The following is a 17,218-nucleotide window of genomic DNA, read 5'->3' as shown; positions in this document are numbered from 1 at the left end:
CTTTCAGTTCAGTTCTTTTAGGTCCGAATCAATGCAACACGTAACGTGCACTGGGACTTTGCTAGCAAAATCTCTCTCCCTCTCTTCCTGTACTCTTTCTGTATGAATCTCTTTACTTTCTCTCTCTCTCTCTCCCTCATCCACGCTGTCTGTTTTTTTAATGCTGTGAAAATGAGCATTTAAATAATGAATAGCAAAGCCTCGTGTGAGTAAACACTACTGTAGATGTGTAAAGTGGTCTCTGTGTGTTGTTTTCCCCAAGGCGATGATGTTTATGTGGCCTTAATGGGATCTAAAAAGAAAAGAAAATACATGCACAAGTATTAAGGGGAAAAATGCACAGTGGGTATTGTGAAGAACTCTCAGCTGAGGCACGATGTGGCAGTTATGAGGTCTTCTCCGTTCAGCTGTCCTGCCTCAGATAACCGAAATGAGTGGACTGTGCTGGTAGCTACCCAGGATATTTGGTTTTGAGTGGCTATTAGTGTGATATCATACATAAATATACACACTAATTCACACCTAGGAGCCATTTATAGTAACCAGTTCACCTTACCAGCATGTTTTTCAGAGGTGGTAACTAAACCAGAGAAACCACACAAACCTCAATGCAGGCAGAAGTCTGCGATCAGCATGAAGCCAGGAGTCCTGGTGCTGTGAGGTGGTAATGCTAACTGCTACACCGCTGTGCCTGTACATTTCTCTCATAAACATTTTGTCAAACAATAGCTATTATGTAACATCAAAAATACTGCATAAACTTTAGCAGCTGTTCCTAATGAGTTTCGTTCTCTCATAAATCACTTCAAATACCACACAATTAAATCCATAACAGTGGCACAGTTAATTTCAAGAGCCATTACACAGTTAATAGGAACCATTGTGGATTTAATGTTATTGTTAGTGTAAGCAGAGTCAGGACATGCCTCAGTTTTGCATAACGTCTCATTTGCACTATCTGTGGTTTTAGTGTTTGCTTGGGTGTGAGAGCAGAGCCATTAGCTGTCCTCCAACAGCAGGAAGAGAGGAAGTGGGCATTCTTTGATTGACATGAGCAGTAAGGGGTGGGAAAATGTCCGCGTCTCTTCTCAAAGGCACCGCATTGTGTTTTACAAGAATCCGCTGCGAAAAGAAAACAGGATATCGTCGTGTTTTGACAGCAGTGAAAATCTGACATCATTCTGTTTGTTCAGTCGGGAGACATTTTGTTGGCTGATGCTTGTTGAATGTATTGACGCTGATCTGTTCGTGGTAAACACATTTACCATCTGATGTGAGCATACATTCGTGAAATACTCCTCCGATTAAACAGCGCTCTAAATTAACAGCTAATTATGCAGAAGATAAAATATAAGCTGCAGACATTTTGCTATATAATTTATCATATAAACTGTAATAAATGTTGTTTAATATCATTTATCTATTTATTCAACACACTCAAACATTTTAAACCGTTTAATCAGACTTTTTTTTTTATACAGTCGTAGTCCGCTCATTTATATTGTCATACAGAACACACTTCGCTCTGTCTGTTCCTCCAGCTCCCTCGATCTTGTTTATTCTGCTGGAGTCACTCTGATTTCTGTGAGAGTGGAGCCACTTGGGATCTCGTTTCTCTCTTGGTGAAGGGAAAATCACCCAGTTTTGACATTGTGGGGGACGTTTGGCTAGTCCCCATGGGGAAAACGGCTTTTTTAAAACTGCAGCTTTTCTAACCGGGAGCTGAGGGAGGGAATAACTAGGCATGCTCTGTCATATGATACTGTCTCTCTCCCATCTCATTCACAGCGACACTGGACAATCGGTAGTATAGAAATATATGTTCTATAGAAATCAGCGGACAGGCAAAACTGCTGTTTTTTATGTAACTCCGCTAGGTTTCCTTTTAGTTACAGACGTTATGATTAGGATAGATTTTAGGGCATTAATTAGCTTTAATAATAAGTCAGTAGAAGATTCACAGCGATGGTAACATGCATGCACTAGGTGTCTGTAGTGGATGTGTGCACACGGATGTGTGTGCATATTTGCGTGTTTCGTCTAGCCACAGATGATGAAGTGTGATGGCAGATTGGCTCTGAAATGGTAGCATATGTCTTGTGTGTCACCGAGAGCTGCTTGAATGTGATGCATTTATAATATTTGTATTAGTGGGTAAAGCTGACTGTGTGCTGGTACTTGTGATTTTCATGGCTTTTCATGAAAGAAATCTAGCCTGTTATGCCAATTTTATTCAGAACTCCTTCTCCTCTGACTGAAAATCCCAGTTAGTGTCTCTGTAAAATGTAATATAGGAGTAGTTGCATGCTTTACAACCCATTAAAACATGACAGTCGAGTAAAAATATATTAGAGAGAGGCACTAATATTATTATTATTATTATTATTATTATTATTATTATTATTATTATTATTATTATTATTACTAATTACATTTTCTCTATGCGCACAGCAGTACATATTCAGCGCTGAACATACTGAACACAATCTGATCAAAGATGCTAGGTCTGATGAGGAGGAGGACAGTGATGTGTACTCTTAATTATCTGTATGTTGTATCTTCATCTGTTTTCTCTTAACTTTAAGAATAAAAGAGTAAACTGCTACAGTTTTCTGCACTTCCTGTTGGTGACTTTGAAGACAACATCAGTACTTCCATCTCAAAAATGAAACCCTTGGTCATTTTAGGTGGGCCTCTCAAAAAGGACATATCTCTTTTCATATAGTTGAGTAGTTTAGACATGTTCCTGTCCATGGTGTTGTTCTAGACAGATTAAGGCTGATTTAGAGCTAGGTCACTTCTTGTTTTCTTATTTCTACACCTACCTGTGGTTCATTGTTCTGTTTTTGTTTGGGTTTCTGATTTAGTTTCCTCTCTCCTATCTTTACTGCCAGTGTTTGGTATTGTTCCTCATTAGGGTACTGTATTTAAACTCTGTCCTAGTTTCCTGTGTTTTTCTCTTGTTCCACAGTGATTTCTGATTTTTGAGCTGCACAGGTTTGATAATCTGGACTTCTGGTTGATGATCATAGACAAACCATGTTGTAAAGAAAATAAAAAACATTAAATGTTTTGGGACATCTGCCTTTACATGTGCATGAATGTAATAGAGTCGGCCCGCCCTTTACAGCTATAACAGCTTCAACTCTTCTGGGAAGACTTTCCACAAGGTTTGGAGTGTGTTTATGGGAATTTTTGACCATTCCTCTAGAAGAGCATTTGTGAGGTCAGGCACTGATGTTGGACAAGAAGATCTGGCTCAAAGTCTTCGATCTAATTCATCCCAAAGATGTTCTATCAGGTTGAGGTCAGGACTCTGTGCAGGCCACACCAAACTCGCTCATCCATGTCTTTATGGACCTTGCTTTGTGCACTGGTGTGCAGTCATGTTGGAACAGGAAGGAGTCATCCCCAAACTGTTCCCACAAAGTTGGGAGCATGAAATTGTCCAAAATGTCTTGGTATGCTGAAGCATTAAGAGTGCCTTTCACTGGAACTAAGGGGCCAAGCCCAACCCCTGAAATACAACACCTGAATTCAATTCAATGATTTGGAGAGGTGTCCCAAAACTTTTGGCAAAATAGTGTGCTTAGAGATGTAAGCTGTAATTCAGGTGACTTTTAGAAGATTTAACTGATGTTGAATTTCATTTTAGAGCAAAATCTCTCCTGAAAAAGAAAAACAAAAAAAAACTACTGGATGCAGCCGTATACTAATTCGATTTTAAGTGACAAATTAGTTGTGACAAAATGAAATTAACAGCAGATTTAAACTGACCTTATATTTTGTGTGCGTGTGTGTGTGTTGGGTTAAAATGATTATCGTAACTCGCTTGTGAGACGGCCGGTCTTCTGCTGACGACTATTAAAGCTTTTCTGATTTTCACCCATGAGAATAATGAATTCATTATTATTCTGCTGCGAACAGACTGTTTGCCTTTTAGATTTGTTGAAGGAATGAACACGCCTCACTGTCATATGTGGAAGAATTCTGTCACTTTTCTCTTCCTTTCTGTTCATCAGTGCTTTAGCTAATATTTATCAAGCACTGAATTACCCAACCATGTATCACTTTAGACAGACAAAAGAAGGATGGATTATTCCGTATCGAATTCATATCTGTTTCCATGAAGTCACTTCTGCAAATCACCACACCCTGAAAGCATGTCTGAAATGACACATCAACAGTAAACAAAACAAATAAACAATCCAATTATACTTTCCGCTCTCTAGCGCGGCTCACACTTTTGGGTTTTCCAGTACTTTATATTAATAGGTTTATTTATTTCCCCCTTTTTTGGCTCATAAATCTCGCTCTAAATTGGACGACGCAAAGATCCCACAATCCCCACAGCCATCCTGTTGCAACCTGGTCCTGTTCAGTCGGACTCATTTAGCATCCTGTCCAGCATCCTAAGAAAATCCTCCAAACAAACTGGTGTTAGTTTTCCGTCTTTGATTTAAGCAGCACGAGATGCAGTGCGTTGATGCATTTCACTGGCAATACTACAGCTATAAATCATTTTCAGTTCCAATGTTGTGTTCAGCATATGCTCAGCAGATTTGGGTGCACAACTGATGCATACTGTGTCTATATGTGTCTCTGTGTGTGTGTGTGCAGAGAAAAACGTGGACAGTCTCCAGCAGGCCCTGCATCAGTCAGTCTTCCTGTCAGCCATGTCTTCTCAGCCTGGGCGTGACTTGCCACTGTGCTGGGAGCAGCACTGTAAGCTCCTTCCCGGTGTGGCCGGGGTGCAGGCTAGCCGCGTCGCCCACTGGACAGTGGAAGAGGTAAGAAAACCTTATTAGAGCCTTACATTTAAAATGCATGATACAATATTTCCTAAGAAAACAAATGCAATTTCATTAGGTGTTAATGCAAGAAGACAAGAATGTCAACACTTTCAACTGAGAGAAAAGAACAGAAATTTGTTGGGGCATTTAGCCTTGAGTTTTGAGGCGACAGGTTTTATACAGGGAATCATGTTGAACTTGTGTTAATCACACACATGCTCCAGGTGTTATAGATAAATATGTTAGGAATAAAACATGACAGGACATGCTGTTCTAGCAAAATAACCAACACCAGGGTGATGTAATGGGATTAATCTCACCACCATGAAGTTGCTTAGGATGTGGCGTTATAGGAAATTAAAGTGTTTTCGTCCAGTTCTACCCCAACAGTTTGCCATAAATTAGACAGACGTTTTTATTTTACAACTCTTAGAATCGACAATGTGGAATTTTAAACCATTTATAGTTTTTATGATTTGCATTTATTTTGAGACAAGTTAGATCATGTTATCACTTAGGTTGTAGCAGCTATTATAAATGGTCGTTCCCTCACCAACCTCTCTTTTTCTGTCTCTCATGAAGTTAATAACTTAATTTGTCAGGACAAAGGACTGAAGTCTCTAAAGGTCACTTTACCCAGACATCTGATAGATTTCTTCACCTTATTAACAAAAAGGTGTCTGTTATATTTTTAATATATATAAAAAAAAAGATTGTGAAACACTGTAAAAACCGTACAAATCCCTTTGAATCATCTGTTACTGTAAAAATGATAAAAACAGTATTGAATAGTTTCTAGTTTCTATTTTCTATTCTAATCTGGTAAAACCTGTGATTTGAGTGACTGTTCGTTACTGTCAGAGCTGAACACCAATCAGATTTGAGAATTCACCAGAGCTGTGGTGTAAGGGATTTTTCCAAACCTTCAGTCATCCACTGCTCACTTGTACATTTGACGGAATGTATCCTGTCTCAATTTATAATTCAGTTTAATGCAATCATCTGCCAAGCCAAGAAATGGAACGTAGGTGTAAAAATATGTACAACTCCCACACCACTCAGTGCTTGCCTTGCCTTATTATCGTCCCTCAAATAGTCTCGGGACGACTTCGCAAATTATAAAACTGGCATAACGTACAGTCAACAGAACCAGAAGCTTCTGAACAAAACACATCAACAATAATAACGTGATGAGATTGCTGTCACTAAATGTTTTCACTACGTTCAGCAGACTCGCTTTTATTCTTTTCCTCATATTGCTCTTTGGCATTTTACAATGCTTGGCTTCACAAGCCCATTGTTCACATACATAAGCCTTGTTGTTGTTTTTTTTTTTTCCTTTTCAGCTCCATGTAGTAATCTTCTGTTTAGACATTCTGCTCTTGGTTTGTAGGCGTTGTTTTTTAAAAAATGCCATGCACACCATCTGCTTGGGGAAACCACTACAAGTCCATATTTATCCAACACTGATGATTGGTTTCTTGAGTGTTAGTTTCTTTCTTCAGATTCACATATACAAATAACCCTGAAGAGGCTCTGATGCATATGTAGGAAATGTATTAATCTGTTAATCTGTTTCATATCTGTCTGTCCATTTGAACTGTTAAGACAGCCCAAAAAAGGGGAGAGGATGAAGCCTATTTGTGATGGAAACTGGATATACCTCACATTGTTTGCTCAGGTCAAGGTGGTAAACATACACTGTGTGTTGAAACAGATGCTCAGATGTCCTCAGCAATATCACGTCCTCTCTAACCCCGAGGACAGTTCAGCTGTCAGTCGCAATCTTGCTGCTTGTGTTTTCTCATGATTTTCATTCTGCTATTTAATATATCACCCACTTAAATCAGCATTAGTCAAACTGTGGGAAAGAATTGCAGGGGGATGCGGGTAAGGGAAGAGACACAACAGGGCACTAAAATCTAAATGAGATGAGAGATTTTTCATGATAAATACAGCAGACGAGCCAGGCAGGCTTTAGCACGTTTGAACTTTCTGATACTAACTGAAGCGTCCTGGAAGTCTCGTCCTTCCCACCCATTTCACTCCATGATCTCCCCTTCAGCCACTGCTCACAACCTTGGGGTAACCATGGACAATCAACTGTCCTTTTCCTCCCATGTTACTAATGTGCTAGTTCAGTCTCTAGTCATTTTGAGACTGGACTACTTCAACACTCTACTGGCAGGTCTACCTCTGGAAGCAATTCGTCCACTGCAAATGATCTAAAATGTAGCTGCATGACTTGTTTTCAACCTGCCTAAGTTCTCCCACACCGCCCCACTGCTGCGTTCCCTCCACTAGCTTTCAGTAGCTGCATGCATCAGATTCAAAACACTGATGAAAGCCAAGAATGGACCAGCACCATCTTACCTCCAAGCTCTTATTACTCCTCGCACTGCACTTCGCTCCCTCAGAGCCACTAGCACTGCTCCACTGGTCCCACCATCTCTCAGGGTCAGAGGTAGTTATACATCTAGGCTCTTCTCTGTTCTGGCACTAAGGTGGTGGAATAAACTTCCCCTAGATGTCCGTACAGTCGAGTCACTGACCGTCGTCAAACGACAGCTGAAGACCTACGTCTTCCAGAACTAGCTCTTATTTTTCCCTGTTTATTTTATGTATTGGTGTTTTGTATATAAAAAAAAGTTTTTAGGTTAATGGTATCCCAAGTTTGTGACCTATTGAACCAGTATTAATGTATTCACTGATAGAGACTTCAAAGCACTTTTGTACGTCTCTCTGGATAAGAGCATCTGCCAAATGCCAGAAATGTAAATGTTATGGCTCGTGCTCGTGGTGCCTAAAGATGCGCTGATGCAGCTTACTTTCTGATGAGGTGAAGAATGTTTTCTGAAAACTTTCAAAAATGGAGCTTTAAGTTTGTGTATAGAAAACTGACCTGTCTGCAAATTAACGTAATCGACAAGGTCAAATCCAGGTTTCCAAAGTACTGAATCCACATTCACTATGACTTTATGACATGGATTCTCGAATCGTAATCTTGTTTGCTAGCTTGTTCCTGTTTTTATATGTGCTACATTTAAACTAATTCAAGAATTGGGTTTTTTTTTCCCCCTATTTGTTCACATCCAGCTTGATTAACAAGGCATAATGAGGCCTCCTTTCTCAGGCTAGATCCTGCAATGGGTGTTATCCAAACAGCACAAGTAATTTAAACCCGGAATACAAAACTTCTGAATTGCTTACCATTAAGGTACAATGTAGCCTGATTAATAATGAGTAGAGTTTATGCACACTTAAAAGCAGCCAGAGAGGTGTTTATCAGTTGTCCTCAAGGCCCTACAGCTGTATCCACATTTAGCTATATGCAACATCCTTCACTTCCTGTTGTGTTTTACAGCTTCATCTTTCCTGTGGCTTTGCTGCCTGAGGTGTATGCCTTGATCAGCATTTCTGCATTAGTGAATGAGCCCAGTGAATGAGTTCACTATAAGTTCACTACAAGCTAAATGCCGCTGTTCTCTTTTCACACATCAAGCTTACTCGTACCGCACGCAAAACGCTTCAAGGTTATTTGGCAACAGCTGAGGGTAACAAATGCATCTGCTATTAGTGTTGCGGCAATTTTAGGAAAAATAAAACTCTTTCTTTTTGTAACTATTGGGAGAGGATCTTCTCTGAAAATGTGAGCCTGTGTATCAGTTATGATGAACGTCATAAAGCTTGCTATGTTTTACCATGTAGTTTTCATATGGCAAGCACAATAACCTTCATCGTGTCCTCCTTATTCTCTCAGTCCTTGTCTGAATTTGAATGAAACCACATGAATAGAGATTTTCACAGACAGGCTCAAAAACCCCATCAGGGTTCATTAGCCTGCTACACATACATCTTCATTATCAAAACTAACCCAACCTGTGCAGCTAGTGCTACATCATCATAGTGCCTTGTGATTAATAATGAGCCGAATTTAATTGCACTTCTCCTGCTAAAATAGCCATAAATTTACGGTCCTAAGCAGTGAGGCTTTCTCCAGCTTTATGGCTGGTGTGTCACTACAATAAACTCTTCTTGTGCTTTAAAACGGTGATGAAGGTTGAGATAGGGTATGGGCGATGCTCCTGAAAGGAATATCTCTGTTGAAGTGATGTTCAGAGAGAATACCAGGCACTTTGCCAGTGCTCTGTGGCCCTTTTTGCTCTGCACTGAGACTCTGTTTGCCCCATAGTCTCATTACAGGCTCTGCCGGAAACCGTCTTTGCTGCTAACTTCTTTGAACAGTAGTTTTAATTTGTGCTATTCCCTAGCCAATTAGCGCCACCAGTGGTTTACGCAGGTTGTTGGTCCTGCTGGAATCACATATTTTTTTTAAATTTTAAGGTCCAGATTGATTAGGGCCTGAGGCAGAACTGTACTGAAATGAGAATCATACTGATCTAGAATAAAATAATACTTGAATTATGTATTTTGAATTGTCTAAATCTAGATTAAATTTCTCAGTATTCTGTTCAGTGGACATTTTTCATGTTGTGATTTATTTATTTATTTATTTATTTATTTATTTATTTATTTTCAGTACTGCTTTCACTGCATCTCTTCTGCTTTTCCATTTTAATCCCCTCTTTCACCTTTAGTCCACACATCTCTCTCTCTCTCTCGCTTTCTCTTTTTTTTTTCTCTCTCTTGCCACTGGCTTTCCATCTCACTAATTGCTTATTTCTCTTTCATTGTTGCTTCTAAACCTCCCAACGTTCGGATGTTGGAACATCGCTGACTATACTTTCAGTTTTGCGGAGGAAAGTTTCTCAACTACATGTTTTGTAGATGTTATTATGATGCAAAGGTTTTCATTTTCAGCCACTGCTACTCGCTGGTATAATTGTATTGTGTTCAAGTTGTGCTCGTGAAATGGTTCTGAGACTTAATGCACAGTATGCCGTGCTACTGAAAAATCTGACTGCACAATGTGTCTGGGTGGATTTGTGTCTAGGTTGCTGACTTCATCCACTCTCTCCCAGGCTGTGAGGAACAAGCCAAGCAGTTTAAAGAGGAGGTGAGTGAAAGTGACATGATTTAGGCTTTGCCTTCATTCTCCATTTTAAGGTGGCGTGTATTCCACATCACAAGCGCTGAATTCACTACTTCCACTCCCAAATTAGTCTTGTGAAATTGTTAGTACTGCAGTTTTTATTCTCGAGTTTCTATGTAGAGTTTAATATATTGTCCTTATATAGCCTCGTATCATCCGCTAGAGAATTGTGTGTTCAGGAAGTTCCTGCCTTGCTTGAGTGGAATAGACCTTAGCTAGCCTTTTGCTACTACACACTCTGAGTGTAAATCTCTTGAGGACGGTGCAAGGAAGGTTTGTTTATGGCCGCTAATAGTCCAGTCTTTGTTCAATTAAGCAGAGATGTATATTTGAAGTCAGCGCTGTAAGTATTAGTATGCAGGGGATGCTGTGCAAATGAAAGGAACTGTATCTGCTTTGCAATGCAGACTTTTTGTCTACTCCTATCAAAACTATTTGTATTATATAATCAAGAGATGCTAATTATTCATGACATTCACTGAGGCAGTATGCATTTGTTCTCGCAAAATAAAAAGGGGTGCAGTGTTAGGATTCTTGTAAGGAGGACACGTAATGAAAGACGACGGAGAGGCGTACTGTCTCTCTAAATGTTTTTTTTGCCATTTTTACAGACAAAATAACCTGCTCTACTGCTTCTCCCCTTTGCTAGCAAATCGACGGCAAGGCGTTTCTCCTCCTCACACAGCGGGACATTGTGAAGATCATGAGTGTTAAGCTTGGCCCCGCTCTCAAAATCTACAATTCCATCCTAATGTTCAAGCACGCTGAAGACAACCAATCAGCAAGCAGCGATACCAATACATGAAGCCCAGCCGAATCTGACCCACTCCGTCCTCTTACAAGCTTATGTGAATCTAGATGTGTACTGTATCGATGCATTCCAACCTCCCAACTTCCCGTCCCTTTCTTAGACTTAGAGGTATCTATAAAGACTGTCTCTTCTAGGTTTGATTTTCTTCAAACCTCTGACTTTCAGGTTCTAGTGTATGTCCTCTGTTTGATGACTTTCAAACCTGCCTTTAAATGTTTCCCCATGGCATAAAAGTAAAATTGAACTAAGCCATGTTCCAGTACACTTTTCCTCTTTAGGCCTTACCCTTCTCCATCTACTCTAGTAGCTTTCCCCTGACATAAAACGAACTGACAATCAACCACGCAAATAAGAAACAGCCGGCTTTGGCAACAGGGGTTTTCTTGGTGAAGGTGCTATTTAATACAACCCACTAACAGCCATTGATATGTAGGTTTCAGTGATCATGTTTAGTGATTTCAAAAAACCTGGGACAAGGCCCTTTGTGCTTATTTTAGTACCTATTTTGTATAGATGATATCTAATTTTCTCTTTTCCTGCTGATTCATGATCTTTATTTATTGTGCAAGGACAATTGTGCAAAGTTGAAGGAAAATTAATATATTGTATATTATGACTTAAAAAAAGAAAAATGCCAAAAGGATTTTTTTTAAGATTTGAAAAATGTTTATTTTTGTGATGTATTGCGCATTATCTTGCTGACTTTTTTTGAGTGGTTATCCCAAACCTTTTGGATGAGTGTTCAAATTAATCTAAATTGCTATTGAGTTTTAATTTAAAAAGTAGTTCAGATACTTTGAGTGTCATTTCTGTAATGCGTTCACGCTCTCATTAAAACAAGTAAGCTTGCTAGGCTTATAAGCTTTAATTCTAGGTCAGTTACGCTTACGAGACTACTTCTTCAAGCCTTTTATAATCTTGTATGAAATATCAAATCAGGGACGTTTTCTGATAACTAAAAGCCTCTTCTATTGCACACCCCCTAAAAAAATAAATAAATAAAAACAAGCAACTCTTCATATTCAGTATACATTTCTAAAGCGAGTGGAAATTAAGGTAATAAATTGCATCTGGCCGAGTTCAGTCCAAGTGTTAAACAATGTAATTCAGTTTCCTGTTTTTGTCATGCTTTCATGTCTTCTACTTACTTTGGGCCAGCTCAGCTGCAGAACACCAGGTATTTTGTTCCTATACAATATTTTCTCAAGACAGCTGTTGACTGGTGCAACGCTACAGTAAGCTGGTTCCACCTCCAGCCTCCATTATCCAACTTTGAAATGTACTGTAAATATTTCTTAATGCCATTTCTTACAATGACTTTCCTCTTTCTACAACAAAAAATACATTCACAGCGCACAACCCAAATAAATTGCAAATTTCCTGTCGTCTCTCTCCCAGTACTTTATCTCAATTGTACGTGTTTGTCACTGCTGAATCATACATTTGTTCACAGTTTACAAGCTTCAGGCTCAGCAGACGATCTTTGAAGAACTTTGACTTCTTAAGCAAGCTTTTTTTTTTTAGTTTTTCTTCAGTTGAGTAGTAATTACTGAAAGGCATGATGCTCTCAGGGGAAAGAGGAACATCAGTGAGTGTTGAGTGGGTTTTTTTTTTTGCCATATCCTCTGTGCGATTGCCATCTTGTCTTTCTTCACTGTGAGTCATTTCAGTCTAACAGGCTTTGTGGATAAGGCATCCAGTAGTGCTGAGTCTCCGAGCAGAGAGCAGTCTCCGAGCGTTTCTCCTAACACTATGAAGAGGGAAGATTTATAAAATTCCAAGGTGTGGTTTTTTTTTTTTCCCCTTTTAGGCAGGGTTGAGTTACAGTGAGCACTTAAAAAATCATAAGGATTGCTTTGATACTGTCTCTAGGGAATGGGAAACGTTCAGCCTGATTAGGATTACTCTAAAGCCTCTATAGTTAAAGTACTGTGTTATGATGAATGTCACATGATTTGAGAGAATTATGAGAGGCTGCCAATGATTTTAAGATTGTTCTAGATCACCAGAAATGAATTTCGCATATAAATTCTGTAGATCTGGATAGTTTCAGTATCGTGGGCAGCGAAGGAAAGCAACATTTTTATACCAAATGGATCAGGGACGTAGTACATCAGGATGCGATGCTGTGCCAAAAAAAATGACTTATGGTACAAAGTTATGGCTGGTTCTTCTTCCAAATGCATGAGACATTTGACCCCTTCAACAATAGCAAAAGTGAAATATTTAACATTTACTGGAAGAAGCTCTGCATGTGTGTGATTAGATTTCTGAATACATTGAAGCCTTTCCCCAGAACATAATAATGCATTAACGCTGAAACAGATCTGGCACAATGATGGCTAATGGCACACGATTAAAACGTCTTCCTGCCTCATAGCAAAAAAAAATAAGAAGGCATGTCAGTTTCCAGTTTCTTTTTCTTCAATTTTAGTTAAACAGATGCATACATGTATAATATCCTCCCTACATGACATCACACCACCTGCAGTCACATTAAACCTGCACAGGGTTAATAGGGTCAGGTTCTTTTGTGTAGTCAGATTCAAAAAGAGAGGGCTATATGCTACTTAAAAAAGTAGGGGGTCTTTGTTATATGAACATCTGCAGGTTGCAATTTGATTTCTATTCAACTTCTTTTCAGACCTAAATGCGACCCGGATAAAGTGAAGATGAACTTCATACATTTTTCTGTGAAAAGGCAAAAATGCAGCAGCCAATAAAACAGCAGCGCGTCATTCAGCTGCATGTTGATTAAACCTGGCCCGCTAATCTGAGCCTGATTGTCCCATGGGGTCTTAGCCTCCCCTTGATGTTTTAATCAGTGCTTATGGATTCTGGCTGTTATGTACACTATGTGATTGCATGCAGGCGTCAGGGAACACACAAGTGGTCATTGAGGTTCAATAAATCCTTTTGCTGCAGTGAGAGAACGGATGCATTTATCAGCCATTGCCCCACAGAGACTACACTCAAGCTGATGAGATTCATTTGAATGCTGACTGTTGAGGAGGCAGAGCAGGAAGGATGAGAACGATGGGTTAGTGTAACGGCTCAAGCAGTGTGCTGCATCCTCCAGCAAAATGGGCTGCAGCAGCAAAAGCCGGGAAGCATTTATTTAATAAAACATACATACATACATATTCAGCTCATATACATCATTCTTAAACATGCTTGTTTTAAGCTGATTCAGCTTCAGATATGGCTAAAGCAATGTCAAAGATGTGTTAAGTAAAGGTAGATTACATAAATTTTCAAGATTTAGGGGGTTGGGGGTTTGATTCCCACCTGAGCATGTAGTTTGCATGTTCTCAGCATGCTTTGAGGGTTTCCTTCAGCTACTCCACTTTCATCCCCCAGTCTAAAGAAATGCATTGTTGGCAGATTGGCATGTCTAATTGTCCGTAGTATGTGAATCGGTGTATTAGTACGTCCAGTCCAGGATGTTCCCTTCCCTGTGCCCTGACATGGATGTCAAATATGGTCTTAGAGAAAAAGATAAACCTCTATTAAGTATGAAATTTTAGTTTTTCCTTAAACTGTATTAGTATGATTATTGATTATGACTCAAACAGAATAGCTATTATATTTAAATAAATGGCATTTTTATGCTAAATGATTGGGATATACACCGATCAGGCATAACATTATGAGCACTGAGAGGTGAAGTGAATAACTGATGATCTCCTCATCATGACACCTGTTAGTGGGTGGGATATATTAGGCAGCAAGTGAACATTTTGTCCTCAAAGTTGATGTGTTAGAAGCAGGAAAAATGGACAAGCGTAAGGATTTGAGCGAGTTTGACAAGGACCAAATTGTGATGGTTAGATGACGTATAGTGCGGTGTTCCCGGTCTGCAGTGGTCAGTATCTATCAAAAGTGGTCCAAGGAAGCAACAGTGGTGAACTGGCGACAGGGTCATGGGCGGCCAAGGCTCACTGATGCACATGGGGAGTGAAGGCTGGTCCGTGTGAGCTGATCCAACAGACGAGCTACTGTTGATCAAATTGCTGAAGAAGTTAATGCTGGTTCTGATAGAGAGGTGTCAGAATACACAGTGCATGTAGGGTCAGGGCTGTTTTAGCAGCAAAAGGGAAACCAACACAATATTAGGTCATAATGTTATGCCTGATCAGTGTATAAATACCATGCAATTTGATGGTGTAAATATCTTATGCAAGTAGTATTGATCATCATCCAGGCACTACTGCATAAGTCCTCCTCCAGTCTGTGCAAATTAAACCCGTGATGAATAAGGGTAGGTTTACGAATGAACTAGAAATGGATACAAACCTCTCTGCTTGAACAAAAAAAAAAATACAAAAGTAGCCAGCAGATTTCAGCAAGTTGACAAAGTTAAGCATTAAAACATCCCTTCAAACCAAATTTAAACCAATCTCCTCAGACTTTCCACATGTATGAAGATTTAGTGAGAATGGATAACATTTGACATACTTACTTTCAGGTTTTCCATATTACTGACTGATCTTTACTGACAATTATTACATGAATTTTTACAGTTTTCCTACAATTATTGAAAAAAAACATGTTTGTTTGCAAAGCCTGCAAGCCAAAATCAGTAAAAGATATATATAGGTGTTGCAGAGCAGCACAAAGACATGGATATTTGTATTTGTATTTGTAATTATCAGCTGTAATCTGATGCACTGTAATCAGATGGACAGACCCTGAGAACATTATCAGAACGTTATCATTTTTCCCGATTAAGTCAAGTCAAGAAGCTTTTATTGTCATTCCAACCATATATAACTGTCACAGTACACAACATAACAACATAGAGCTACAAAACAACACAGAGCCAAGGGCAGACGATGCATCAGATGCATTTCTGATGTGAACACTAAGTGAGCCGCTTGACCTGTACCTGATGCATTGTGCTGCTAGCACCAGATTGGCTGATTGTAAAATTGCATGTACTCAGATGTTCCTAATAAGGTGATGTAAGGATTTAATGCAACCTTGATGGGACAAGTCCTACGAAGGACACCATGCACACACAATCACACACGGATTTATACCTAGGGGTAATTTATCTTAGTCAAACCAGCTGCTATACTGGGATGTTTGAGGGAGGTGGAAGGAAACCTTGGGAATATAGACAGTCCACTGAGCTCAGGATCAAATCTGTCATGCATTAAAAGAATCCTGCATACAGACAGCTATGTGTCTGAAGAGGGCTGGTCAATATCATTTGTTCGTCATAACTGCAAAATTTGCCTTTGAAGAAATCGAATGTTGTGTATAATAGTTTCATAGCATACAGGATGCAGTGTAATCATTTTGGTGAAGCTTTAACTGGTGCCATGGAGCTGCAGCTTCCCCCTAGTATAGAGTTCAGGTTACTGTCTGTGTGTCTTACTGGGTTTCCTGGAAGTTTCCTCCCACCTCTCAAAAATATGCAGGTAGGAGTGTGTGTGTGTGTGTGTGTGTGGTGCCCTGCAATGGACAGTCCCCATACACAGTGTTCTGTGATATGATCCGGATCTATAACCCTAACTGGTATAAAGGAATTCACTGGGAATGAATGAATATATTCTTTAACCATATTTAAAGGTGCTTTTTATAGCATTAAACATCACAACTACAACATATAATGATATATTAACAGTGTAGTGTTTTTTCAAAACTAGGATATGGGGTATAAAGTAAAAAGGAATAATCCCGACCCTTTTAAGCTGCTTATAGTACCAAATTACAATGTAATTATGTTCATATTCTACTCTATGAAAATGTAATGCATTCAATCAGGTTTTAAATGAAGCATTTGATTAATTCATTTAAATAACATGTAAAATGCATTCGAAATCTACTGTAATTCGTTCACTATGCTCTGTGGCACACTAATTATTTGAGGCTTATAACAGATTAATTGCCATATTGATCGATGCTATATAGCTTGCAGCAACGTCGGAACAGTAAAAAACATCCTTTCTTTTAATGATGTGAATATTTGGTCATCCAGATATACCAGGTATACTTCATGGTCAAAAGAATGTAGACACCCACCATCTCAACCATACCGTATGTGGGCCTTCTTCCAACTTTGCCACTTAGTTGCTAGCACATCATTGTTTATAATATCTTTGGATGCCATACCATTTCTTTTTTCCTTTACTGGAACCAGGAGGCCCAAACTTGTTTTTGCACAACAATGCCCCTTGTGCACAAAGTGACCTCCATAAAGACATGATTTTAATGGTTTTAAGGTTGGTGTGAAAGAACTCGAGTGACCTGCACAGAGCCCTGAACTCAAACCCATTGTTTACCCCTTTGCCTGACAGTACTTAACCTCTTTTGTGACTGAATGTCAGAAATCTCATCAGCTACACTTATATACACTAAAATATAGTAGAAAGCCTTCCCAAGAGTGTGAAGATTAATATAACAACAAATAAATCTGGAACCACATGTTCAACATGTGTGACGGTTAAATGTCCAAAAACTCTTGGCCATATATTTATGTGGCACTTTCTTGGCAACTTTAACTTTCATGTCTATCTCTAAGTCTGTATACAGTAACCTATCCTGAGCACTGGT

General features: G+C 39.2%; 1 protein-coding gene across 3 annotated transcripts in view; it reads left to right on the top strand.

The window, feature by feature from the left end:
• Window positions 1-12,058, top strand: part of LOC131352733 (lethal(3)malignant brain tumor-like protein 4) — a 73,007-nt gene extending 60,949 nt beyond the window's left edge. For 2 of the 3 annotated variants that reach the window (XM_058389059.1, XM_058389064.1), the window contains 3 exons: window positions 4,621-4,790; window positions 9,748-9,810; window positions 10,496-12,058. In XM_058389059.1, coding sequence (XP_058245042.1) covers window positions 4,621-4,790; window positions 9,748-9,810; window positions 10,496-10,651 — 389 coding nt within the window. In that variant the 3' untranslated portion in view covers window positions 10,652-12,058. The remainder of the gene's footprint in view (window positions 1-4,620; window positions 4,791-9,747; window positions 9,811-10,495) is intronic. The other variant, XM_058389073.1, reaches the window with a different exon arrangement.
• The last annotated feature ends 5,160 nt before the right edge of the window (window positions 12,059-17,218 follow it).

This window comes from Hemibagrus wyckioides, linkage group LG01 (genome assembly GCF_019097595.1).
Source record: "Hemibagrus wyckioides isolate EC202008001 linkage group LG01, SWU_Hwy_1.0, whole genome shotgun sequence".
NCBI lineage: Eukaryota > Metazoa > Chordata > Actinopteri > Siluriformes > Bagridae > Hemibagrus > Hemibagrus wyckioides.
This window is presented reverse-complemented; position numbering and strand designations above follow the sequence as displayed.